Source organism: Rhinolophus sinicus, linkage group LG03 (genome assembly GCF_036562045.2).
Source record: "Rhinolophus sinicus isolate RSC01 linkage group LG03, ASM3656204v1, whole genome shotgun sequence".
NCBI classification, from domain to species: domain Eukaryota; kingdom Metazoa; phylum Chordata; class Mammalia; order Chiroptera; family Rhinolophidae; genus Rhinolophus; species Rhinolophus sinicus.
Window position 1 is genome coordinate 25559468 of NC_133753.1, and position 27095 is coordinate 25586562.

At 43.1% G+C, this 27095-nt stretch overlaps 1 protein-coding gene and 1 long non-coding RNA gene across 4 annotated transcripts in view; one reads left to right on the forward strand and one right to left on the reverse strand.

Moving 5' to 3' along the window:
- Positions 1 to 27095, forward strand: part of DPF3 (double PHD fingers 3) — a 254240-nt gene that overhangs the window by 219494 nt on the left and 7651 nt on the right. Inside the window, exons 9-10 of the mRNA XM_019733356.2 lie at positions 18275 to 18387; positions 26987 to 27068. Coding sequence (XP_019588915.1) covers positions 18275 to 18387; positions 26987 to 27068 — 195 coding nt within the window. The remainder of the gene's footprint in view (positions 1 to 18274; positions 18388 to 26986; positions 27069 to 27095) is intronic.
- Positions 6696 to 26758, reverse strand: LOC141570532 (uncharacterized). Of its 3 annotated transcripts, none has more exons than XR_012494615.1 (4): positions 26539 to 26758; positions 24249 to 24405; positions 20363 to 20447; positions 6696 to 6828 (listed from the first exon to the last, which is right to left on the reverse strand). It is a non-coding gene; the product is annotated as an uncharacterized LOC141570532 (long non-coding RNA). The 3 variants fall into 3 exon arrangements; XR_012494617.1 differs by lacking the exon at positions 6696 to 6828 and adding an exon at positions 15926 to 16208; XR_012494616.1 differs by lacking the exon at positions 6696 to 6828 and adding an exon at positions 18316 to 18438.

Here is a 27095-nt window from a genome sequence, read left to right on the forward strand (position 1 = left end):
GTCTTGGAGGTAGATGCCTCCTCTGTACTCTCCACCCACACCTGTGACTCAGAGGACCCCCCACTCCATCCACCTCTTCCCCTGATTGAAGAGGCAGGTGGAGAACTGGCCAGGTTAGGGTTAGACTGGGCATCATCTGTGGGTTTGGGGCTCCTGCGGGGTGCCCACTTGTGCTGAATCATCTGTGTCTCCCAGCTCTGGGCTTCCAGAGGGCAGGCCCCAGAGGCTGGGCCTGTTGCTGATAGAGCTGCATTGGCCCCGGGAGCCACCCTGTCCTAAGCTTTGGGCTCAGAGAAGAGGCCTCAATGCTGATCCCATAGAGGAGGAAACAGAGACAGGAGAGTCACTGCCAAGACCTAAGAGCTCCCTGGGGGCCGTGCAGGCCCGAGCCTCTGGACTCCCCGTGCTCTCTTCCTACCAGGTCTCTTCCTCCAGCTCTGTCTTCCCTTTCAGTTTCCAGGAGCTAATGAACTGCTTTGCCATTTTAACCCTTCTAGTTCCTCACCTTTAACTTCTGTGAGAGCAGGGAGGGACTGGAGGTAACCTTGACCTGGTTTTGCCCTGGGATAACAGGCAGTGCCTTAATCCGGCACCCTAGAGTAGCTTCCAGGGCTGCGAGGAAAATTCCCCCAAATCCTCACACCATCCTGCTGAGCCCTCAAGGGCAACCGGAACAGTGAGTGAGTCATGAAAAAAAAGCTCCACCTCAGCACAGGTGGGCAGCCCCCTCTGGCTACTCAGCATGCCCAGGGCTCTCTGGCAGGCCGCTCATTGATTGGCCCCTTGGCCTTTGTCTGTCAGGGGAAGGGTCTTTCCTACTGCCTGTTTCCTGTGGCCGAGTGGTTCAGGAGTTATCCGCATGGATGTTGGGGTAAGATGTAGGCTTACATCCTGCCTCTGCCACCCCCCTTGCTAGATGGTCTTGAACAAGTTACTTCCTTGTTCTGAATAAATGGAGACAGAGATATGCAAGTCACAGGTTATTTTAAGAATCAAATGAGGAAGTGTGTTCAAAGGGCCTAGCACCTAGGAAGCACCTTGATAAGTTGTAGCTGTTAGTAGTGATGATACTGATATCCTTCTAGGGAAGACTCAGAGAATCGAGTTTCTGCATCTTTGTAAGAATTTGGCCGGAATTTGGGTTGTGTCTCCTGAATCAGTGGTGTATTCTGCTTGGATACAGGCACAGAGTAGGTGGAGGGTTGGGAATAACTGGAATTGGGGTAAGTAGGACACAGAGAGAAGTAAAGAGATGTATGCAAGAATGTGATATTAGGGATGGACGTGGACTCTGGATCTGAGTGCACGAGAGGCGATGACAGAGGGTGGTATGTGGTGAGAAGTGGTGGGGTCCGTGGGTTAGAACTTCAGCGAGATTAAAGAATTGGTGGTATCCTTAAGAAGTTAAGAAGAAGCTGGCTATTGCTAGCTGTCCCCTTTTGGTTTGGGCTTAGATATAGTCCCCTTAAAGTAGTTGAATAGACACTAAAATAGAAAACGGCGAAAAGCGATGCTTGTTCTGGGACAGTTTAAGTCATTCGTCATTTAATGAGTATAATTTAATTAGGTTGCAAAGATATTCAGTGGTTCATGATGACCACTGAGTGGAAACTATCTTAAACCTTCCTACCTCCGTTGGCTCAGTTCCACATACTGGGATAGGTATTTGTGTATGTTCTTATTGATACAAAGGAAATATTCTAAGTTTTGGTTGTCGAAATGGCTTTATCTTGGGGAAAGAGCATACGAGTACGTTGCCTGTCTTAATCTGCTGAGAAGCAGCAAGGGCCTCCTGTTTATGCACAAGACCCACAGGTCTCTGGCAAACAGAACTGCTATCAGGAAGACAGTTCCTGTCTGGACACTGGCCAGTATGAATTGATGTCCTTTGCATCCAACAATCACAGGACTGTCTAAAACACTTAAGAGTATGTTGACAATCGGCTATGAGGTTGAGATAAATACAGAATTTCTGGTAATGGAAGTAGAGGTTTGTTTCTTGGTGCCAAGACAAAGCAGAAGAGTGGTAAAAAGTCTTGCCTTTTATTTTTTAAAGTGTTTTCCAGTTTAACAAAATAGTAGCACGTACCCTATTGCCGTGATCCTTATAATAAAACGAAGAGGTGGGCAGGCAGGAAATGTTTTGGAGCCCGCATTGGGCCAAGACGGACTCAGGGTCAGAGTGGCTGGTGGATTTGCCCGAGGTCCCACATGCAGGTGACTTGAGGAGCGTCCAGGAGGCAGAGGTCACCCAGTGGGGCCCAGAGACCCCTGCGTCAGGATCACCTCAGGGCACTCGCTAAATGGGCAGGTTCCCACTCTGGGCCTGGGGATCTGCAGGTTTAAAACATCTCCCCTGGGGACTCTTACGCACTCAAGTTTGAAAGTCACTGGGTCACCAGAATGGCACTTCTGTGGCCGGGGGACTGATAATTCCTCTTTGAGGTCCTGTTCTCCGAAGGAAAAGGAAAAATTCCCCTTTGAGGCAAGGAGAGTGGAAGCGATGGATGCTTGGCATGTGTGTTGAAGGAAGAAGAGTGGGAAAAGGTCTTCAGAGATTGAGAGGCTGGGTAGAGTGGGCATCAGTGGTAAGAACCTGATTTAGATCAGCCCATGTGGGGCCTCGGCCACAAAGCAACTTGAGACCTGCCTCACGGACCCCAGCCATGAAGCTCGGCCCCTGACCTTGGTCCTGGGGCCTTCTGAAGGCTGGTGATTCCTACTGTCATACTTAAAGATGCTGACAGCGTGCATTGGGTGGGGGGTCAGCCAGTGTCCCCAGCATCTCCGCATTTTGGTTTTCTTGTCTGAGAGCAGAAAAGGCTTCCCAGAAGTAAGGCCATTGGGGCTGGCCTTGAAAAATGAATAGAATTTCCAAGGGCAGGCAAAGGGTGGAAGTGGTATTTCATTGATTCTTTTATTCGTATATGAATTGATGGATTCGCTCATTTGATGGGAGTTGTTTCAGTGGAGAAGTGGGGAGGGAAGTCAGATTAGAGAGAAGGAAGATTGTGTAGGTATCCCAGAAAGGAAGGGAGTACAATTAGAGCAGCACATTTCAAAATTCACTATGCATGTGAGTCACCCAGGGGACCTTGTTAAAATGCAGATTTAGGTTCCAGGGGTCAGGAATGGGTGTTTCTAACAGGCTTTCAGATGATGCTCATGCTGCTTGTCCGTGGACCACACGGTGCAGCCAGAGTGTGGGCAATCGGCCGAGCAGGTTTGGCTGTGAATGGGAGTTGAGACGTAGGACAGAGAGGTCTTTATGTGCAAAAGTGTGATGTGTAAAAAGAGCAGTTGTTTTTGTGGGGTGGGGTGGGGGAGAAGGAACCTGGCAAGTCCTTTTCCGTGTGACTCTTGCATAGGGCGTGGTTAGGCCACTGGTTGTAAAAGAAGAGGAATCTAAAAAAGGCAATTATAACCACACAGCAGTGAGGCTTATAATGCTAAGGAGCGTACTTTCTGCCATGGACAATGAGAAAAATAGGAATTACTTAAGGAGAGGTGAGTTGATACCTCATAACTGATGAAATAGGAAAGGTATTAACCACTACTTTTAAAAATTCCTATTTAGAAAGGATCTTTCAGATTATTTTCTGTAAAAATAGAAGTATCTGACTAGGAATCCTGTCTGTTAGTGCAACCACAAAACAAGGCCACCATTTGGTTTGTGGTCCTAGTTATTTTGACAAGGTCTCCGGCTCAAGGGAAAAAGCAAAACAATAACCATGAGTTAAACATGTATTTGATTGGTGACCTGCTTAAGGTTTGAATCCTTAATTCTCACCCGAGGCTTTTAACCTATTAAGCTTAATAGCTTCCAGCTCAGAGGTAACTCCTGGGTTTCTTCTTGTGTGCAGATTCAGAACAGTCAAGTCTGCTTCAGAGTGCTAGAAGGATCCTAAGGTCTCAGCCATAAGGATTGGAAGAAGGTGTTTACTCGGTTAGTGATGTCTGCCCTAAGTATGGGCTGGAATAGTGGCATATATGCCACACATTTAGCTATCCCTGCAGGGAGGTCAGATTTCTGGTGATATATTCCTAATTCTCTCATACCTATTCCTTAGGTGCTTTCATTCATGTCCCCGGTTATGGAATGAAGTTGATCACCACTTATCCTGAAGGGCTTTGTGAATCTTCAAACAGTTGTGAGGCTGTTGTCTACATTTACAAAGTATCAGGAAAGGCTCTCCTTCTGCATTACTTTAATATCGACGAGTGTTTTTATACTGAATAGACTACGTGTCTTAGGGCATCATTTCTATTAAATCTGAAGATAAATGCTGGTAACTGGAAATAGCCATTGATTTGCTTTCTCCTGGAGTATCTCAAGTCCCTAATTTATCTAGAGGAAAAAAATAAAGCCCATGTAAAATCATCCCTTCTAGCTTTCTAAGTAAACAGTGAGATCAATTCTCATTCATGAATTTGTTGGATAAATATTTGTTTGATTATAAGGAAAAAACAGATTAATCTTAGAGGAGAATTTGGCCAGTGGAAAATATTCTATTAGGTGGACTGAGTGGCCAAAGATGCAAGTCGAGTGCAGAGCTGGTGGTGGCTGTGTTGGGGGTGGGAAGGAAATGCTGCGTTAATACAAGACTAGACGGTACTGGGTTTTGACATGCTTCCGTGGAGCCCACGGATGTTTCTCTTCTAAGCAGTGTGGGTTCAGCATGATGTTTGTTTGCTTCTTGTAGAGGGTACTAAAGGATAACTTCGCAGCTCCAGGAACCTGGGTGAGAGGCTGCAGAGTAAGTGGGCTGTCACCATCACCATCCTCATTTTCCATTTTCCTGTCATAGCAATTTGGAAAGTGAATTAGTGACTTGGGAGAATGGGGGAGGGGGTTGAAGAGGGAAAGAATCAAAAGGAGTCGGTGAACCTTTTTAGTGCTTGGCGGTAGAGGTAGGGGTGCAGGCATCTTGACTGAGGTGCAGTATGGTGATTGCAGAAATGGGGGCCCTTTCTGTCCTCTCTTTTGTTCCTCTCCTAGGTAAGGTGAGTGAGGGACACTTCTGTCCTTTCTTGTCTGACAGTGTAATGGAGGTGTCTGGGGCTCATGGGAAATTGGCTTTGGATGCCAGATGTCTTTTTATGTTCCTCTCAGAGGTCCCACAGGGAGAGCAGGGGATGGGCAGTTTGTTCAGGCGAGCCCTAGGGTTGACCAGGACGATGGCTCCATGTGGGAACAACTGGCCCAGCGAGATTGCGTGGGACGCTGAGATGGGGAGAGGGGAATGACACCTCTTCACTCCTCTTGTAGAGGAGCTGTGGCCAGCTTATCTGCTGACCTACTTCTGGCAGCCTCCAGGGTCCTTTTGTGTGGGCTGGACTGATTCACTTCTGGGTGATTCTTCCCCAGGGTTTTCCAGGGTTAGTCACTGCCAGATGGTGCGGACTTGATGCCCTGACTCTTGCTAGAGGCATGGAATGCTGAGGCCCCAGAAGACCTTCAGGGACAGACAGCTAGTCCACCTTTGTGTGATGCAAGCTGAGGAAACTGAGGCCCAAAGAAATCCACTGACCTACATTACCGTGCCTTGGCAAACTTCTTGTGAATAAAAAGGGAAAATGTTACATTGAACAGCTTAAAGTTAGGCTGAGCTGAAGTTGGGCCACTACATTTGGGTTGGCCATCTTGGAACATGATATAGTGACAGACCCTGGGGTGGAGTAAAGAGAGTCCAAAGGACTAGAGTGTGAGGGCATGGATTCAAGCCCCGGCTCCACTGCTTGCTGACTGTCTGAGCCGTTCTCAGCCTCAGTTTCCTTACCTATAAATCAGGAATATTTATATCTGTCCAGGCCACTTCACAGGATTATTGCGGGGAATCAAATGAAACCAGTGAGTATAAAGGTATTTACTTGAGAATGTTGAGTAATTATCATTAAGATATCCAAGCACTACGTTCTTCAGGCCAAAATACTGACTGTGGGTTGTTGCTCTGCTCATATCAGTTTGTTGAACTTCTAGGAAGTTCCTGACATTCTAATATGGGGGCCTTGTTCCAGGGAACCTAAATGGAAATCTTGTTGGAGGTGGAAGATAGGCTCAGGATGATGGAACAGGGTGAGGGCAAGATGGGGGAACAGAGGTTAAGACCCGAGGCCAAAAGTGGCAGCTTCTTTGGTGGAGAAGGTCCCCTTTGGCCCACACTGTGCAAACAGGTTGGGCCCAGGAAGCCGTGGATGCACTGTTGTTGCAATGTGAGGTTTCACACCTATTCACTTCTATTTTTAGTCATCCCCACACTGTTGCTTAAATTATCTTAGTTTCCACTATTGGCTCTTCTAAAGTAGATTCATTAAAAAAAAGTAACAGCCCTCTGTGGAGGAGAGGAAAGGAGATAGAATCCCAAACTCCACTTCTACCCTTCATTGTTCAGTCCAGCGCTGGGGCTCAGCCTAAGCAGAAGTCCTGTCAGATGTCTGGTTTTTCTAGAGCCTTCCCCTTAGACCCCATACTGTTTCTCCTTTGCCACTATATTAGCTGTCTATTGCTGTGTAACAAAATATCTCGAAATTCAGCAGCTTAGAACACACATTTATTATCTCATAGCTTCTGAGGGTCAGGAATCTGGGAATGGCTTAGCTGGGTTATTTTGGACTTCCTGATGGATGGGCTGCAGTCATCTCAAGGTTTGACTGGGGCTGAAGGAGGCACTTCCAAGCATACTCACATGTCGGTAAACCTCAGTTCCTCTTGGGCCCTTGAACTGAGGGCCTCAGTTCTTTGTGGGCTGTTGGCCAGAGACCACTCTCAGTTTCTTGCCATGTGGACCTTTCCATAGGGCAGTTCATAAGACAGCAGCTATGTTCCTCCTGAGTCAGTGTGGGGGAGGGGGTGAGAGACAAGGAGGGAGACAGAGAGGGAAATTGAAATGGAAACCTGAGTGCCTTTGTAACACAGTCTCCAAAGTTGCATATCATCACTTCCTCTTCACTGTATTTGTTACAAGTCATTAAGTCCCACCCACATTCAAGGGTTGGGGCATAGCCTCCAGCTCTTGAAAAGAAGAGGATCAAAGAATTCGTGGACATCTTTAAAAAGTGCCATTGCTACCAACGTTGTGGCCTTGCGATCATTTCCATCCTTCGCTCTGACTCACAGTGTTACTCTTCTGCCTGTGATACCAACTTCCCTTCTGGACCTGGGCATTCCTGGAGAATGTACAGGACATTGACCAGAGTGGAGCTGTGGGAGAAACCTCCACCAGAATCTGCCCCAGCTTTGTAGGCAGGGCTTCGACCCCTGGGACCGAAGAGCTTCAATCCAAGGTCAGAAGGCAAGAACTGGCTTCCAGAGGCTTGGTGCATCTCCTGGGGCAAGAACGGAAACTGATGCTGGCAGGGCCTAGCTTTGGCCTTGGAACCTACACCAAAACATGACCCCTGCTACCAGTGAATGGAATTAGATAAAGACAATATTCCTAAGAATATTTTATGTGGCATGAGTGTGATGAAAAAGCCTATGGAAGAAGAAGCATGTGGCGAGATAATCTGCTCATGAATTCTTCCCTCTGCAATGTTGCAACCCTCCAGTTATCCAGAGAGGCATGAGGGCCCACTACTTCTAGAGACCACTTAATCCAGTTCTCATCACAATGGCTTGCTCAGGGTAATACATTCTCTTCAGTTCTTTTTTTTCTTTAACTTTTTATTTATTTAACTGTTTTTCCAGGACCCATCAGCTCTAAGTCAAGTAGTTGTTTCAATCTAGTTGTGGAGGGCGCAGCTCACAGTGGCCCATGTGGGGATCGAACCGGCAACCTTGTGAAGAACACTGCCCTCTAACCAACTGAGCTAACTGGCCGCTCCATCTCTTCAGTTCTTATATTACTTCATCTCTCCCTTGATGGTGGCCATCGCTTTTTCCCCCCCTTGGATGCCAGGAGGGACTGTCTCCAGGTTCTCCTCCTTTTGTGACTACATTGTCTCTGTCTTTCTCACTGACTTCTCTTCTTGATGCTCTTTAATGCCCTGATTTTCAGGGTTACCCTTCCCTCTCCTCCCATGACATCCTTTTTATTTTTCACTCTGTGGTGTCTCCTTGAGTATCTCACTAAGTTCCAAGGCTTCACCTACTGTCCACCCCTGATGATTTCTACATCTTTATCTCCAGCCTGGTCCTCTCTCCTGAATATAGACCCATAGTTTTGCATTGACTCCTGGACATCTCCACCGAATGTCTCATCTGCACAATAAATGTAGCGTGCTGAAATTGAATCTGTCAGTACTCTCTGCAAGCCCACCATCTCCACCTCAGCTAATAGTGCTATCATCTACTCTGTGGCCCCACCTAGGAATCGTGGTGTCGTTTTTGAGTCCTTCTTGCTCACAACCCTGGTCAGGCAGGCATCATGTCCTGTTGACCAGTGCTACCTCAAATATTTCTGACATTCATCCTCACTGTTACTAGGCTGGTCCCGAACTAGTGCCCCCCCTTAGAACATAAGCTCCAGTATAAAACTCTGTTGAATACATGGATATTGTAACTGGTCATCCTGCCTCGGCCATCTCCCCTGTATCTCCCCTCTCCCCTACCTTCAGAGTCATCTTTCTAAAACATGAGTACAAGCAAATCAGGTCCCTCCTTAAAAAAACTCTGAGGACTCCTCGCTGCTTACATACAGATTTGTATGCTTGTGTAAGGGCCCTTCACAATCTGTCCTCTAGCTTTCTAGCATCATCTTCTGCCATTTCCCTTTCGCCCTGCTCTCCTTGAGCTACACTGCTTTGCCTGAGTGGACCATGCACCATAAATTTTGTGCTATTTCTTCTCCATGTAATACTCTTTCCTCTTTTTTCACTTAGAAAACTCCTATTCTGCCTTGAAGGCCCAGCTCAAATGCTACCTCCTCTCAGTGACTTTCCTCATGACCCTCACTATTTATTGCTTCTCCATCTGTAAGCACTTTATGTATTCCCCTATTTAGCACTTAATTACATTGTCTTATAATCATTTAAAAATATATAATGTATAATATTTATCTGTTGCTGCATAAAAATTACTCCAAAATGTAACGGCTTAAAACCATAAACATTTGTTATCTCATAGTTTCTGTGGGGCAGGATATGTAGTTTAGGTTATGATTTAGCTGAGCGCCTCTGGAGCAAGGCCTCTCATGAAGTTGTAGTCAAGTCGTCATCCAGGGCTGTGGTCTCATCTGAAGGCTCGACTGGGAGAGGATCCAATTCCAAGCTCACTCACGTGGTTCCTGACAGGATTTATTTCCTCCCAGTTTGTTGGACTGAGGACTCCCTTCTTTTGTTGCCGTACAGGCCTCTCCATAGGGTATCTCTTAATATAGCAGCTGGCTTCCTTTAGAGCAAGCGAACCAGAAAGCATAATAGAGCACGCTAAAGATGAAAGCCACAGTCTTTCCTAACATCCTATCACTTCTGTCGTATTCTCCTTGCTAGAGGTGAGTCAGTAAGTCCAGCCCATGATCAAGGAGAGAATCACACAAGCTTATGAATACCAGCCGAAGGGGATCGTTCGTGGCCATTTCAGAGGCTGCCTATTGAGCTCCTCAAGGTCAGATCCAGGTCTCATTCATCTTTGAAACCTCAGCACCTAGTATTGTTCCTGGCAGTTAATAGGTATTCAGCAAATTTAGTAGAATTATTTTTCTGTGAAAACCTGATCACAAATTAATCGCAAAGTCAGAAGAACCCTTAAAATTAGACTAAAAACAATTTTAAAAATAAAATGTTAGACAAAGTTTCTAAATGCCCTGGACACACGCAATTTTTTTCTTTCAGGCACTTCTACGATTGCTTCCCAGTCCCACATAGAAAAAGGACAGAAAAGCAAGAATGTGACTTTTTTCTTTGACTCGGTACAACTCGGAAACATTTTTGAAAGAAAAATGGGAATACCGTCTCAAAGGTCCTCCAGAACTCAAAAAGTTAGACCATCCATGAATCCATCTCCCTGTGCATGGAAGATCAGTAGGTGGAGACTCACAGCCCATAAAGTGTTGGCTAATCACTGTCCTTTCCCACCAGCTACCCATCAGTTACACCACAAAACCCTCCAGGACAAAAGGAAGCATGGGGATTATAGGTCCTCCAATTTCAGCAACAGTTTCTTTTTCAGGCTCACTTTTCTACAGAAAACTCAGAGCCTTTTGCCAGGGCCCGTGGCTAGATGCTCCTGATATCCAGAGAGGCCCGGAATGCACAGCCGGTGTCAGGGATTCACTTCCGCTATGGATGTTGGGCTCTGGACAGCGGCTCACTTGGGCTGGCCTCCACGTGCTGTGGTGGGGCAAGCATCCCTTTAGCAGATGGTTGCCTATAATTTATATTTTCAGCTGAAGATTTAAAAGGAGAGGCAAACTGAGTGGCTCCTATTGGTCCAACTCTTCTTTGACTCCCTGCCTGGCAGTGTCTGCTCATTGTCACAGGACCAGCTTCACCCAGATCCGATATTCCTCCTGGTGAACCTTACCCAAGGTCTGTCTCTGCCTGCAGGTTCATTGACAAGCCATCTGTTCAGCCCAACTTATTGCCTGGGGGTGAATGGTATGGTCGATGAGAAGTGCTTCAGGTTTCTAGATTTATTTTGCTTTCTGTCATGGTATTGGACTAGGACTGAGCTAGTTCAGTGGGAAAGTTGACATGAATTCTAGCAGTACTAACAGCTTTATTTCAAAATCTTCTTAGTTTTTTTTCACTTTGAGTTTTAGCTGGCTTGTTTTAGAAGGTTTGTTTATCCCATCAACCAGACGGGCAATTTGCGATCAATAGTATCTCTAAAAATGCTGTTTATGGGTGGCATAGACCGAGCCCCAGCTTCATGGATAGCAGATTCCTATCCTTTCATTCATATATTGGAACACTAATGCCCGGAGAGGCAGAGGGACTTGTCTAAGGGACTCAGATGCTGCCATATATCTCCCATTGCAGTCCTTGCTCCATGAGGACAGGGTGTGGTTTTTCTCACTGCCTTATCCCCAGTGCCCAGGAGAGTGCCCACTACATTTATTGATTCAACAAATACTGTTGAGAGAATGAGTAAATGAATAAATTGTCCTTGGCCCTCAGCTTCAGGGACAAATTAGGGGCTCTGGGTTCGTTACTGTGGCCCTTGCCATCTTTCTAGTGCTGTGCCTTGATCCCAACCTGGGCCAGTCACGTCAATTATATGAGTCCAGGTCAAAGCTGTCCCATTCCATGCTTGCACTTTAAGAACAACCACCACCATGCCTTCACGTTTACAGATGAAACACTGCTTTGGACCATACTTGACCATGCCAACTTGAGGAATTTCTATGGTCATTTGAGAATGGCACATGAGCCCTTAACTGTTTAGCCCATTAAAAGTTCCCCTAGGGCTCTTGCATGAATGCGCTTTGCATGGTTATTGATAATAATGATCGGTGCGACCATCTCTGTGGTTTGCCTCCCACATGGTAGCTGTGTTCCCTGGAATCTGACAGCTTGAGAGAGGATAACAGACTTCTAAGATGAGTTGAACTCGTTGCCCAGTAGTGTTTTTCCCAAGCAAAAGGCAGCCACAGCTCACACCATCATTTATTGTTAACGCATCTTTGTTTGTTTGGTCCTTATTTTTTCCACGCTCTTTTCTCTTCTTTGTCCTCTTTGAAGTACATTAAATATGATAAGGAAAAAAAAAATGGAACTACATAGGTGCCTCTGGAGTGCCACTGTGGTTATCCATTTGCAGATGTCTTAGTAACATCTGGGGCAGATGAGAGTTGAGCCTGTGGACTATTGCAGAAGGTTCACAAAGCAGGTTTGAAAGATAATCCAGTGCAAAAATTAAATACATACACACATACATACATACATACATACATACATACATACATACATAAGATAATCCAGTGAAGGAGCAGTGCCTATTAACAAAGTAGTTATATGTGTACAGAGGTTGAATTCTTGATTGCTCAGAATTGATTCACCCCTTTATAGATTAAGCATAATGACTCAGAGCCTCATTCCCTCCATCTAACAAGCTGGGTCTCAAAGTGGAGGTGGGTGGGGAGAGACAGAGAGAGACACACACAGAGAGAATATGAGAATGAATGGATCTGATTGGATGAGATGGCTTCCCAAAGTGAGCTAGTAATATTTTTTTCTCCTCAAATTACTCTTTAGCATGGATGTTTCAGATTTGAATGCACTTTGCATAAATTCTTTAGCTAAAGCTTCTTATATATATTTGCAATATGTAAATATTAGAATTTTTATGTTTGTATGAAGATAGAGCCAAATTCTTTTCTAATGAATGCTTATGGAGATTTGTTTTTGGTGCTATTTCAGATCGGAATTGATCCTTTGTATTATATACAATATAATATTTATAAACCGGGCATCAGACCAAGGTGCACAATTTGAGTTTTGCACTTTCTTGCCTGAGAATCATGGATATTTAGGTTCTCCTTTCCTGAGAAATTAGTTTTTAAGAGGTCAACGTTGAAAAATAAGGTAATAAAATATAATTCGGTGTTTACAATTTAATCGTGAATAAATAATAGACCATGGTAGTTCCACAGTTATTTGTATCTATTTTATTTGTGTTTTCAGCACACACCTATCAAGATAATGTGTTTTTTTCCTGGAGCTCTAATTTAATCAGTGATGTGGCTAAGCCTAGTCCAAATTAAATATTGGCAATAATAAAATAAAAAACTCTTTTAATAAGGATCATAATGTAAGAGACACATGTAATAGCTGTTTGTATATTTCTTTTTGCCCAGGGTTTGTTGAAAATGAACTGTGTTTCTCTCACTGTACTGAATATCTATAGTGACACTGACTGGCAAATGACTTCTAATGTGAGTTTCATCAACAAGGGCAGATATTTTCGTCCCTAAAAGGTTGGAAATATCCATGTGTGTGGGCAATTGTGTATGAGCATGTGCGGAAGTAGACAGCTGTGAACATGAAACTAACACTGATTTTGCCTAGATATTTATCTGTGTGCCTTCTCACTTAAATACCACGAAATCTCATTTGCTCTCCCTGGAAGATTCTCAGCGTCTATGCACATGGGTTCCGAAAAGGCATGAGATGTGTCCTTCAAGTGGCCGCTGCTTTCAGACGCCTGCTTTCTCTTTTTCACTGAGCCCAATAGACTGTAGCGTCATACACACGAGCCTCGTGGACAGTCTTCTGAGAAGCTTCTGAGAAAGTTCTCCCCTCTGAGAAGCTTCTAACACCCCACTGGTTTCCCTTTTCTTCCCATCCGCTGAAAGAGCACTCTGAAGCCAAATTCCTATAGTCTGAAAGCCCGGTCCACAAGTAAGATCTCCCGCAAGTGGTGGCCATCAGTTACACTTCCGGTTTCAGCTTTTAGGGAGGGTTGAGTTCAGTTTGGAAGGGGCTCGGGCTGCATTAAGAATGCCTCTTCACACTAAGTTCACTACAGGACCAATGAAACAAGCAGTCAGAAGACTTACTGAACCGTCCTGACAGGACAAATTTGGAGGAACATTCAGGAAGGACTTGGTTTTTAATGATCTGGCTGGGATGAATCAGGCACGCTGCACCACTTTCTAAGTTCATTTTGCTAATTGGAATCTTATAAATGTCCTGTTGAGTCATCTCACCCAGGGTGACCTGGGAAGGGTTGTTTCCCCTTCACTCCACTGGGCAATTTAAATAGCAGTACACGTAGTCCTCGCTTTAAGAAAACTGGAAATATATTTTTTTAAAAATCTAGATTTCCAAGCAAGTACATTAGAGAATGATGGTTAACTTTACAGAAGAGTTTAAGATAGGAATCTTTAAGTCGCAAGTGACTAAAGTAAATTGCTTTACAACACATGTGCCTCTTTTTTTCTACCACCCTTGAATTGGAAAGACTATGTCTATTATGCTCTTATTTCTAAGGATTTGAGTAATTAGTTCTGGGCAGAAATACGGAGTGCTAGCAGTAAAACCTAGAAATGGGCTTCTAGCAGCTTCCTTAGAAACTTGCATTTGTCCAAAGTGTGCATTAGCTCAGTCATTTCCATGATACATAAGAAGTCTTATTCTTACAGTTTTGTCTGGTGAATGACTTTTCCAGTTTTTGGAGACGGTCAATGGACAGCCAACCTGTATGGTGGCGCAGATGGAAGGATTTAGTTCTGGGCATAGTTTTTGTATCTGCTAATGGCTTGATTTTTTTGTGCCTCACCCTCCCTGGCTGAGAAGTTGCATCCCTTACTTTCCTCTTGCAATTGAGGGATGTCTTGAGTTCTGAGCTGAAGAAGAGGAGGCTCTTCTTAGTCCTACAGTTTGTCTGGGGGAGGAGAGGTTGGAGGGTAGAAGGGACGCGCTGTGTGAAATTCATTTTCTTCCTTTGTGTTTGAAGGTCTTGGGGGGAGGCTGATGACTTTCTTAAGACTGAAGCACAGAGAAAACCCATGGGACTTTTTCAGAGACTTGCAACAGGAGTTTCCCAAACCCATTTGACGCTGTTCACGTATCCAAAGCAATCCCAGAAAAGTGTTTTCAGAGCTCAGCACAGTGGTCTGAGTGCGTGAACATCGAATTGACTCTCAGCACATATTTGTGGGTTGTTGTTGGCTGCTTGAAACACACACCTATCACCCCCATCCCTGCCCGTGGAGGCAGCTGAGTTCCATGTCATGCTCTGGGACATGCTGCCCTCCCTTCCTAGGGAAGACGATACTACTCAAGCGTGTTTTGATTCATAGGGCAGCTTTTGCTGTGATCTGTCAACACTCCCTCACTCTGGGTCTTTATTGAGCAATGACAAACTCAAGAACCTGCGGCAGTCAACAAAGCTGAGCACCCTCTCCTTGAAATTGCTTCTTTTGGCTTCTGTGACCCCATCCTTGCCTAATTTAAATCTTACCTCTCCAACCATTTTCTCAGTTTCCTATGTTGGTTCTTTCTTTTGAGCTTCAAAGCTCAGTTATAGACCTTTTTCTCTTCTCATCTCTTTTCTCCTCTTCCTTTCTCTTCTCTTTTTCGCTTTTTCTAGATAATTTCATTAATTCTCATGGTTTCAATGACCACCTATTTAGCAAACATTTCTAAATGTATATGTTTAGTTCATACTTCTCTTTTGAGCTCTAAACCTATATATTTGACCATCCACTTGACATTTTCACTAGAAGTCTCACAGATGTGTCCCAAATTCAAGAACCTCAAAACAGAGTGAATCTTCTCCCTCCTCCATTTGGTCCCTGTATGCTTACTGTGTAGTAAGTTTCACTGCAGCCCCCCTAGTTACTTGGGTCAGAAACTTGAGAATATTTATCATCCCTCCCACCCTCCCAATGGTCAAACAATGGTTAAGTGCTGTCAATTATATCTTTAATATTTCTCAAATCTCCACCTTAGTTTAATCATTTTGTCTCTCTCCTGGTAGCTGCATTAACCTCCAAATTAGTTTCCTGGCAACAATTCTTGCATCTCTATGCCCCTCACATCCCCCCTCACAATTCTTTCCTTTGCAGTTCCTTCCTTCCCTCCTTCTTAATGATTTAAGTTTTTATTTGTGTTTTCCTTATTTGAATATATCTTTTCAACTTTTTTATTGTGAAATAATTATAGCTTCATAGAAAGTTACTAAATATATTACAGAGAGGTCCCATGCACCCTTCGCCCAGTTTCCCCCCACTTGTAATACCTTACGTACCTATAGTACAATATCAAAACCAGGCAACTGACATTAATGCAATCTCAGACCTTACTCATATTTTATCGGTTTTACATGCACACACAAATGTGTACTTATGTGTGTGTATATGTATAGTTCCATACAATCTTATCATTTGTGTAACCACCATAACAATCAAGATACAGAACTGCTTCATTGCCCTGAAGATCCCTTTAAAACACAGTGTGATCCAGCCTTGCTTCAAATCCTTTAATGATTTTAAAACCCCGAATCCTTAAATCAGTGCTACACGTGCCTGTGTAATCTGGCTCCATCTACCTCGCCAGCCACCTCTTGCCTTTCTCCTTTCGCTCGCCAGGCCTCTGCTGACTAGCCTTTCCTTTCCTTTTAATTTGTCAAGCTCCTCCACTGCTCAGAGCCTCTACACGTGCTGCTCTCCTCGCTTGGAACCCTCCACCTTTCCCACCATGCTAACGCCTCCTCACCTTTCAGGTACCATGTTTCTCAGGGAACGTTTCCTTGACATCTCAGACTAGGTTAGGTTCTTCCAGGGTCTGTTTGCATTGCCAATTATGATTTTCCTTCATGGCACCTATCACACAGTTGTAAGGAAATAGATATGTGTATAGTCATTGATTTGAGTTCTCGCTGACTAGAAGGGTTTGTGGTGTCTTGCTCACCACTGTATCTTTTCTGTATAGTGCAATGGCTGACCTAACAGGTGCTCAGTAAACACTTGTTCATGAAGAATTATTGGACACTGTCTGCTTGTGGCTGGGGTATGACCTGAGGCCATGGAACTGGGCAGAGTCAACTTGCTTATATGGGTATCTGCTCTACGAACTCATCATCAACCTTCCTAAGGGTGCCCAGTCTGAGAACTCGGGTACCTATGGCCCATGCTACTCAGAATCTCAAACTGGTATTTTCTCTCCTATTCCCATCCCAGGATTCTCTCTGAGGGACTGGAATAGAACTCTGGCCAATGTTCTTCTTGACAGATATTTGAGATGTTTTCAAGAATATCAGCTGAATGTTCATGTAGGCTTTTAATGTTAGGCTTCTTTCTCTTTGGGGATCACTGTCAAGGTGTCACTTTGAGAGGGTTATTAGTCCAGAGCTGTGGGAGTCTCCAAGTTGGATGACACCTGAGAAGTCCTTGAAAAGCTTTTAGATCAGCCCTCTCCTTGATGCTGCCTCCTTTTCTTTGCTAAGTGTCCCCCACGCCCCACTCATGAGTCATTTCCATCCTCACTCTCAGTCTCTCAGAGATAACTCAGTGTGAATTGCACTTGTGGAGCCCCAAATTCGAAGGGTCCTTATGTTGACTGAATAGACAGTATTTCCCCCTAAAGACCGTGATGTAATCAGATCTCTGAGGATTTGGAAGGGAGGAATGTGGTCCTGCTGCTGGGATGTGGCTTTACCAAGGGGTGGTGGTACCACACGGGGTCCTGACCATCTGTGGAGGGTACTGGGTTGGTGGAATTAACTCTAATTGGTGCCCCCCATCTCTAGTATCCTTCTTTAGAAGCAAATAATCCCTCATGCGAAAGAGGCAATGGAATGCACAATATAGAGGATTTGGTAGAGTTGGGAGCTCTGGAGAAGGGTGAACCCCCAGCAGTAGGCAAAGCTGTCAATTCTTTTGTGATAGACTTAGTAGTGGGCTTTGCTCTGGGCAGATTCCCATCTGATTCACAGATGAAACCTGGGAAACCTGGGACCGTCAGCCAAGTGTCTCTTCCCTGTCAAATAGAAGGTCTTCACATTCTACAACTCATAGCCCCTCTCACTGCTGGGGTCTCTCTTTTGGTGAGCTATGGCTCAGAACAGGGCCCAGCTCAGTGTTGCTCCACTGGGGCTGTGGGCTGTAAGGTCACAGCTTAATGTCCCTACCTAATCTTGCTGTTGGCTTGGCTAACATGATACTTGGGATGGAGAAGAAAGGTAGAGCCAGAGACTGGTCCTTTTAGGATAAACCTGGCCATTGTGTGCCCTTTTGCTGTGATGCTGCACTCTGTGGACCTCCCTGCCAGGCCACTTCCCCTTGTAGTGCCTGGTACTGTGCAGGGCGTGGACTCCTGCTAATCTCCTGGGCATGGGCATGGATGCTTTGGATCACAGTGCAATGCCTCCCAGAGCCCCTGAGCTCTGTCCCTGGAAACCTCACATGCTCCCTCTGACCTCCTGCCCTGCGCCCTGACTCTGTGGGTCAGAAGGCCCAAAGCCAAAGAGCTTTTTTATGTGTCGCTCCTGCCACACTTGATGCTGGGGCTGGTAGATCATGCCGCTGACTCATGGTGCTGCCTGTGCTGTGTGCTGTGCAGTGTCCTCTCTCTCTCTGATCGCCACTTTCTGGCCTCATAGTTGGCTACACCTCTGAGGGGAGCTGCTGTTAGGGCAGGAGGATGTGGATGGCATCTATCCTGGTGAAAGAGTTAATGCCTGTCTCGCGCTTTAATCCTTGATCTGATGTGACTGTGGGTGGTGGGGGTGTGTGCGTAGGGCCCCGTTGGGGCTCCCAGGCTGTTTCCTAAACACATGCTACCCCTGCCCTCCCTCCATGTTGGGCATGAATGTGTTTCCAGTTAGTGGTGTTGAGGGATGACAAGTCAGACCCTCTGGCCCTAATGCTGCCATTTCTGCTTCCTCTAGGTCATCCGACCTGCCTGCAGTTCACCTTGAACATGACCGAGGCTGTCAAGACCTACAAGTGGCAATGCATAGAGTGCAAATCCTGCATCCTCTGTGGGACCTCAGAGAACGACGTGAGTTTGGGGCTTCCGTCAGGGAGGGAGAAATCCAAGGAGCCGGGAGTCCTGTGAGGGGTGGAGAGGAAGGCAGAACTCTTGTCACTTGATTCCCGGGGAAAGGGTCAGTCAGGCCCTTCCCCTGGCCCTTAGGCTCCAGAACACTTGGGACCCTGGGAGCACAGGGACTTTCGTTACTCTCAGAAATAGGTTATATTAAAAAGGCAGGATAAATACTTGATTTTTTTCCCCTTTATATATTAGTTTTCAAAATAGGGTGGTTTCAACACCTATTCATGATTATAATAGTCAAGAAAATAGAAATTGTGGGATACTTAACATGATAAACTTTTTATACTTTAGAACTAAAGCCATTATCTTATTTAATGGGAAACACTTGAGGCTTTGCTACTGAGATCAGGAACCAGATAAGGATGCCCACTATCGCTACTCCTTTCATTATTATTTTAGAGATATTAGCTAATGTAGTTAGACAAGAGATATCAACTAGCGGCATAAGAATGGTAACAAAATAGTAAAAACTCTCTATTTCATATACTATAACAATATATCTGAAAAATCCAAGAGAATCAATGATAAACCTAACTCAAACATTACAAGCAACAGGATATAAAATTACCATACAAAAATTAATACCCTTCATATGCACAAATAGTAACCAGTTAGAGGAGAAAACAGAGTAAATCCATTTCCGACAGCAACAGAGAAGAAATACTTAGAAATAAGCTTAACAGTAAATGTGTAAAACTTATAAGGTAAAATTTTAAAACACTTTTGAAAAGACACAAAAGTAGACTTGAGTAAATGGAAAGACATCGTGTGACCTTGGATAAAATGACTCAACATTATAGAGATGTTAGTTTTTCTAAGTTAATTTACAAATTTAATTCAAGCCTAGTGAAATCACCAACAAGCTTTTTTATGGAACTAGTTGACACTAGAGTTCAAGTGGAAAAACAAACATGCAATAATACCCAACAAAACACTGAAAAACAACAAATGCTGAGGGGAAAGTAGCCCTACCAGATGGTAGAACATACTATAAAGCCTCTCTGCTTAAAACAATATAAACAAATAGACCAATGGAATAGAATAGAAAAAGCCATAAATTAACCAACTACATATGGACACTTAGTATAGGATAAAGGTTGCATCTAAAATTACTGGATCAAAGATGGACATTTTCAGGAATTGGTGCTGGGACAACAGGGTAATAACAATTTTGGGGAAGAAAGTTACATCCACATTTCACATAATACATAAGAACAATCTCCAAATATACTGGGAATCTAAATATAAAAAATAAAACCATATTAGTACTAGAAGAAACACAGATGAATTCCTCTTTAAATATAAGGAAAACTTTTCTGTGACTGAAAATTCAGATACAATAAAAAAACAATTGACAAATTTGACCACATAAAAATTTGCATAGTAAAAACTACAATAAAGTAAAAGAACAACTGACAAACTGGGAGAAAATATTTGCAGCATATACCACAGAGAAAGGGCTAATAGCCCTAATATATAAAGAACTTACAATTTGAGGGACAAGGGACCTGATAGAGAATGGGAAAAAGACATGAAAGACAATTCACGAAAGATATAAAAATGGCCCTTAAACATGACAAAAAAAAAAGAGTTCAAACATACTTATAATTAAAGAAATTCAAACTAAAACAACACAGATTCCATTTCTTAACTATAAAATTGAAAAAATTTAAAAGTATTGCAATCCATTCTATTGATGAAACTGGGAAAGCTGGCACCTTCATACATTGTCAGTGGGAGCACAAAGTGGCACAACCCTTGTGGAGGGAACTTTAGCAATCCCTAACACAACTACTATGCACTTAACCTATTGACTTAGCTAGCAATCTCACCTATAGGAGTCTACCTTAAATATATACCCCACAACACTATGAAAATACATATGCATAAAATTATTCATGGTTGCATTGTTTATACTTACAAAATATTGGAAATGACCTAAATGCTCGCACACAGGAGAATGGTTGAATAATGATGATACAGCCACACCATGGAGTATTATGCAGCTGTTAAAAAAAATTGAGGCAGATCTTTATGAATTAACATGGAGTGATTTCCACGATGTATTGTTAAATGATAACAGCAAAGTGAAAGTATCTATACCTATAGTATGTTACCATTCTGTAAAAAAGGCATAAAAATCTACATATGTCTGTTCATTTGTGTAAAAGAAGTACAGAAAGGATAAACAAGAAACCCAAGAGACTGGCTATGGGAGAGACAATGAGGAAATGGGCTGGGTAGTAGGGCTAAGGGGAGGTGACACTTCTCCGAGAAAGCCTTTGTGTAAAGCTCTGAGCTAGGGTGTGGTTTCACATACCCTGCGATAGATGAACACTGAAAATCAGCCAGGATGTGAGGGGAACTGAAAATGGAATATGAACAGTCACAAATGAGCTTAACTGTAATTTAAATACATAACCATACTGAAGGGCGGGGTAGGAAAGAACTAATTTAAGTCACTTTGGAAAGTGGTATCTGTATATTTTAAGGCTAACGACAGAAATAACTATACAAATTTTGTACTCTAGTTAGTAAATTTGTTTCTCACAGGCATGTGAGTTAGTCATTCTGAAACTATTTTACATGTATACAGGTCTGAAGTAATAACTATATATTGTGAATAATGAGAGTCAGGTTTCTCAATGTCAGAGAAAGAAAATCTTCAAATAAAGGGGGAAGGCTAAACTGAACCCTGTGGTGTTGGGTTGGAATAGTGAGTATCAATATGAATTTATGATTTTAATATAATATATTATATATACTTATTTATTTACATATATATCCATAGCTATTAGGTTGCTGCAAAAGTAATTATGGTTTTTGCAATTATTTTTAACCTTTTAAACCGCAATTACTTTTGCACCAATCTAATATCTATGTATACACACATATAGATACAGAAATAAATATAGATGTGTGCATGTGTACATACATTTATTTCCTAACATTTTGGCTGGGAGTGCCTGGAAGAAATGACAACCCAGAAGCAATGAGGACCCCACAGTACCTAGATATTGGTTTCTAAATACAGTTGACCCTTGAACATTGCAGGGGTTAAGGGCACCAACCCTCCATGCAGCTGAAAATCCACGTATAACTTTTATCTCCCCAAAACGTAACTACTAATAGCCTACTATTGACTGGAAGCCTTATAATAACATAAACACTCTATTAACACATATGTTGTATAATATATATACATATATGTATATATATTATACTGTATTATTACAATAAAGTAAGCTAGAGAAAAGAAAATGTTAAGAAAAATCATAAGGAAGAGAAAATACATTCACAGTACTTATTGAAAAAAAATCCATGTGTAAGTGGACCTGTGCAGTTTAAACCTGTGTTGTTCAAGGGTCAATTACACCATTTTCTAATAAAAGGAACCAGAGATCCTTGGAGAAATGGCTGATGCCAGGGCTGGAGCTGGGAAAATACAAGAGGAGCCTGGAGCATTCTGTGGTCCTTGAAAGTCAGGAAGTGCTCAAAAATTGATAGGGCAAGTCTAAAGGACCCAGAAGGACCCACTTGAAGGAACTCCTAGTGGCCAAATCTGGGACAATTTGAGTAACAAAGTAAATAATGATAGTATTGGATTATAACCCAAAGAACGAAATAAATACTCATACTGATATATTTTTTTAATTGAATAAATAAATGGAGAAAAGGTAAACTCTTCCTCACAGCAGAATTCCAACTGACAAATGTAGAGGGGAGAGGGAAATCACCAATAGGCAAACATTACAGTTATGCTTATTGTAAGCAAGAACCATTAACTGATGCTAAAATTAGTGGGCAAAAGTATGGTGAGAAACAAATAGAATATTTGCATAATTTCAAAGTAGTTCCTCCACTAGATTACTTATTAATATATTACAAAGGGACAAATCATAACTTTACAGTGGAGAAACTGGCAGACGCTCCCTTAGCGACCCGAGCAGAGTAACGTTACTAGTGATCAGATATATTGGTACCAGTGCTCCCTGAGATGTTGCGCTGAGAAGGGCATAACACCTCTTTTGTAGTTTTCTTGCCAAAAATGCATACCCTCAATCTTCTCGTTAAAGTAGATCAGACAAACTCAAATTAAGTGACATTCTATAAAATGACTGGCCTGGACTCATCAAAAGTGTCAAGGTTATGAAAGACAAAGAAACCGAGGAAGTGTCACAGATTCAGGGACGTTAAGAAAACAGGACAACTAAAGGTAATGTGGGGTCCTGGGAAAAGGGACATAAGTGGGAAAACTGGTGAAATTCAAATGAGGTCTGCAGATTAGCATTAATAGCATGCCAAGGGCTATTTCCTGTTTTTTTATGGTTGTGCTATGGTAATGGAAGACGTTAACATTAGGGGAAGCTGAATAAAGTGTGTACAGGAACTCTCTTGCATCTTTTCTTTAAGACTTAAATTATTTCATAATAATAAGACAAAAAATAATGGGGTGTTTCCCAGCAACTTCCAAAGCCAACAAAGTTTTTTTTTCCCAATAGTATCTTTTGAACTCAAGAATTTGAACATGTTTGATTTGTTTCAATCCATTACAGTCAAAATTGTCCCATATTTGGCCCGTGGGGACAGAATCAGGTTAGATCCTGAGTTTTTTTGACTCAGGCTCCCTGAGTCCTCATGACTCCAATAGTTTGATAGCTCCCTTACTTTCTAATATGTAAAATATTTATTCACTTCAAGCTCCAGACCTGGAATCAGCCATTTCTCCAAGGACTTCTGGTTCCTTTCAGTAAGAAATGGTCTTTAGCAAACATAATTTGGGTGCTAATTTTTACTGTGTTAGTTATTGTTTTAGGGCATTTTCAGTGGACAGAACTAGAAAATATGTTTTGATTGTTTTAAAGATAAAATGCACTATGCATTTATACTGATACTTCCAATTCATACCCAGGAATAAGCTAAGGGGGTTTTCCGTTCACCTCATCAATCTTACATCCATATTTTCTTTCAAAATTGTTTCTTCTCAATACCAACTTAATCACTCATTTAGTACACTCACAAAAGTTTCAGAATATCAGTTCCACTATTACCACCAACAATATGATTTCTGAAAAAAAATGTATATTTATATACACACACATATATATACATATTTGCATTTATTTTTGTCCTATGATATATTCAACTAACGATGTACTGTCAAACTACTTGTTTTAAAGTCACTTAGAATAGTTTCCTTCTATGTAGTTATGCTACCCACAAATGCATAATTAGATTAATTTCTATCATTTTTCTTTTGTTTTAAGGGACAGTTACAATGTGAATTTTGCTTCATGACTGTGTGAAATATTTACTGGTTCCAAAATCAAATCTAACACATAAACAGTCTATTCAAAGAAATCTAGCTTCTATCCCAACTGCTTTCACACTACCTTCTCACGCTGCTTTTAGGTGACCATTAAAAAAAAATTATGGTTTATCTTTCCATTTTGTTTCAGTGTAAGCATATACATATATGCCAATGGATCCATAAGAAAATGGATGCATTTTCTTAGAAAAGGGTAACAGATATACATATTTTCTTCGCTTTGCTTTTCTACTGAATATCCTAAAGCTTGCCCCACAGCAATATATACACATGGTCTTCATCTCTTCCTATAGCTGCATAGTTCTCCATTAGTTTATTCAGCCAGTCTCTTACTGAGGGCCAGGTGGGTTGATTCTGGTCTTTGGCTTTATAAATACTCGTAACGCAGGTTTTTGTTGACTTGACACAGCCTTAGGGGAGGAATGAAGGAGTGAGGCTGCTTGGGCAGTAACATTTGTCTCACATAGTAAGGACTTACCCTGCACATCCCTGAATGAGATTTCCATTCTTTTGGAACTGTAGCCATGGGTGGATCCTGGTTCTTTGGTACTTGGGAGTAAGAGGTCCCTAACTTGGGTTTTTCGTGGGGGTTAGCATGAGCTGGAGGTTCTGGGTGGTTTTGACAGGCAATTATTCTGAAAAGCAGATGGAAAAGAAGAGAATATGGTGTTAGACGACGATCCACCCATGAAAAAAGCATTTAAACTCACGGATGCCTGGTTTCCCTTTGGGAAAGTTCAATTTAGGGTATTTTACCTTCTTGTGTCTCTCATGTTAGCAACATCGTAGGGGTTATCAGTGTATTCAGGACACTACTAATCCTGTTTCTGACAAGTCTCTCCCAGGTTTCTGTCCTCATCCTAACTTGTTTCTCCTCCTATGATCACTGAATCATATTGTCATATAGCTTACTTCCATTCTGACAACCACGGTGTAACTTTGCCGGAGTAAACAGCACTGTCCTGTTCGCCTCCTACTTCTCTGACTGCTGCTTAGTCTCTTTGTCCTCTCCCTGCCCCTTATCATTGGTCTTCCCCAAGGTCTATTCTTGGCCTTTTTCTTAGTAACCTTTTATGTTACTGAGACTTTTCAGAAAATTCAATGAAAGCTATGGATTTACTCTTTCCTCAGAAAAATGTACGTTTATTTCTACCTACACACAAAGTTGTGCATATAATTTCAAGGAGTTCGGGGACACTCCTTCATAGCCCAAGTTCAAGGACACCTGCTCTCACACACTCTGGGCTTCTTTTCCTAGGACCTCCATTGCCATCTCATCACCAATGACTCCTAAATCCTCTCTCAAGCCCAGGGCATCTGCGAATGATCTCCAGAGGTCTTGAGGGCATCCCTCCTGGGGACTCTTTGTATCTACAGAGCTTGTCTATAGCTGAAGTTGCCCTCTCCTTCCCACAGGTCTGCTCCTCTGCCCACATCTCGGTGGTGAGATGCATCATTGGGCTTGCTGCCCAAGTCACAACCCAGGAGACAGTCTTCATTTCCCCCATCACTCTCCCCATCTAATCAATGACTCTCAAATAGAAGCAAGGCCCTTTTCTTTCCCCCAAGCCACAGTCCTAGTTTAGGCCACCATCATCTCTCACCTAATCGCTATAGAAGCCTCTTCACTGGTCTCTGGCCTCTAGAAGCAACCTCTCTCCACCCAGATCTCTATTCTTAAACAGTAGCTAGTGAGATCTTTCTAAATTGCAATTCTGACCATGTCACTGCTCTGTGGATAACTCTCCCAAAAGCGTCCTATTGCCCCATTGAAAAAATCTTAGCATGATAAAAAAGGCCTTTCGTGGTCTGTCCCACCTCATTGCCTGCTCACCAGGGTTTCCAACTTCTATATCTACTTTTTACAGGATCTCTGCTCTGGTGGGAGCCAAGGTGAGATTTGATATAAAACTTAATTATGCAAATGTCTGATAAGCCATTGAAGCAGGTCCAAAGATCACTGGATAGAACAGGGCTGAACCTGGAGAATGGGGGCCAGATCACAAACACTTACTGAGAAGCTACCATATGCAAGGAGATACAGGGATGACTAAGACAGGGTCCTACCCCAAGGGTTCTAGCCCTTTATAGTCCATAAAGGAGTGGACAAAAGAGGCGTGTTCCAAATGAACTATTCAACAGAACAATTATGTGTAGATGTCTACCATATACCTTGGCTTTGTAACATAAAGGAAAATGCACATAAATGTCGTAAGAAAGCAAAGTGATGCAACTGGGGACAGAGAACTTCCAGCTGAGGTTGGTTAGTGAAGTCTTTTTGGGAGAAAACAGTTTGAAGACTTGAAGGGTGGGTAGAGAATGCTCCAAAAGAAGAGGAGTCAGGAACTGGGAGAGCCTTCAGGCAGAGGGGATGGTAGGAGCAAAGGTACATACTGTGTCCTTGGAAGTGAACCACAGCTGGAGAGTCCTGTTCTCACCTGGGCTGCAGCCTCCAGCTCCTGAGGAGGTGGCTTTTGGGAACTGAAGGATGGCTTTGCTTGCATTTCGCTACATTCACATAATGAAATCCTAAAATTGTTCTGAGGTATCATGGATGTTACCACCAAGTATGGTTGTTGCCCATTTCACAGATGGAAAGAGTGAGGTTCAGAGGAGTTCAAGTAACATTTTCCAACATTTAAAGTACATTCTGTGCACTGGACAGTCATCATGGGGAATACAGAAATGCACACATTTAGTTTTTGCCCTCATGGAAGCAGTTACTGGCTATGGGAGTTCAGAAGAATAACGAATCCTTTTTTGCTTACATGTGAGGTGGTAGTCCAGAAAGGCTTCTTGGAGGACGTATGAGCAGAACCCACGGCTGCTGGTTAAGAGGCACAATCAAGGAATGAGGGTCTTTACAACAGTTTAGCTGATCATCTCTGAGCACTTACTGTTTTCTGAGCAGCACTGACTCTCTGCTGAGCTGCAGCCTCCAGCACGTTTTCAGGACTGGGAGTCCACCTATGAATTGTGAAAGTCCAAAGTGAGGGTAGGATTTGCATAGCTGGGGTGACAAGGTGGGGAATTCCAGGTGTGGGCAAAGCACAGGGCATGTTCAGGGGACAGTGAAGACTCTAAACGGGGTCTGGAAAGGGGCATCCAGGAAGGTTAATCTGTGGATATAAGGCTGGTAGAGTAGGTGAGGCCAGACGTTGGCCTTAAATAATTCAGTGTCTCTCACCTCCTTGGCACTACTCTGTATTCCACCAGGACCAGCTACTGTTCTGCGATGACTGTGACCGCGGCTACCACATGTACTGTTTAAATCCCCCCGTGGCTGAGCCCCCAGAAGGTAATGGTGATGAGGTTGCCAATTACA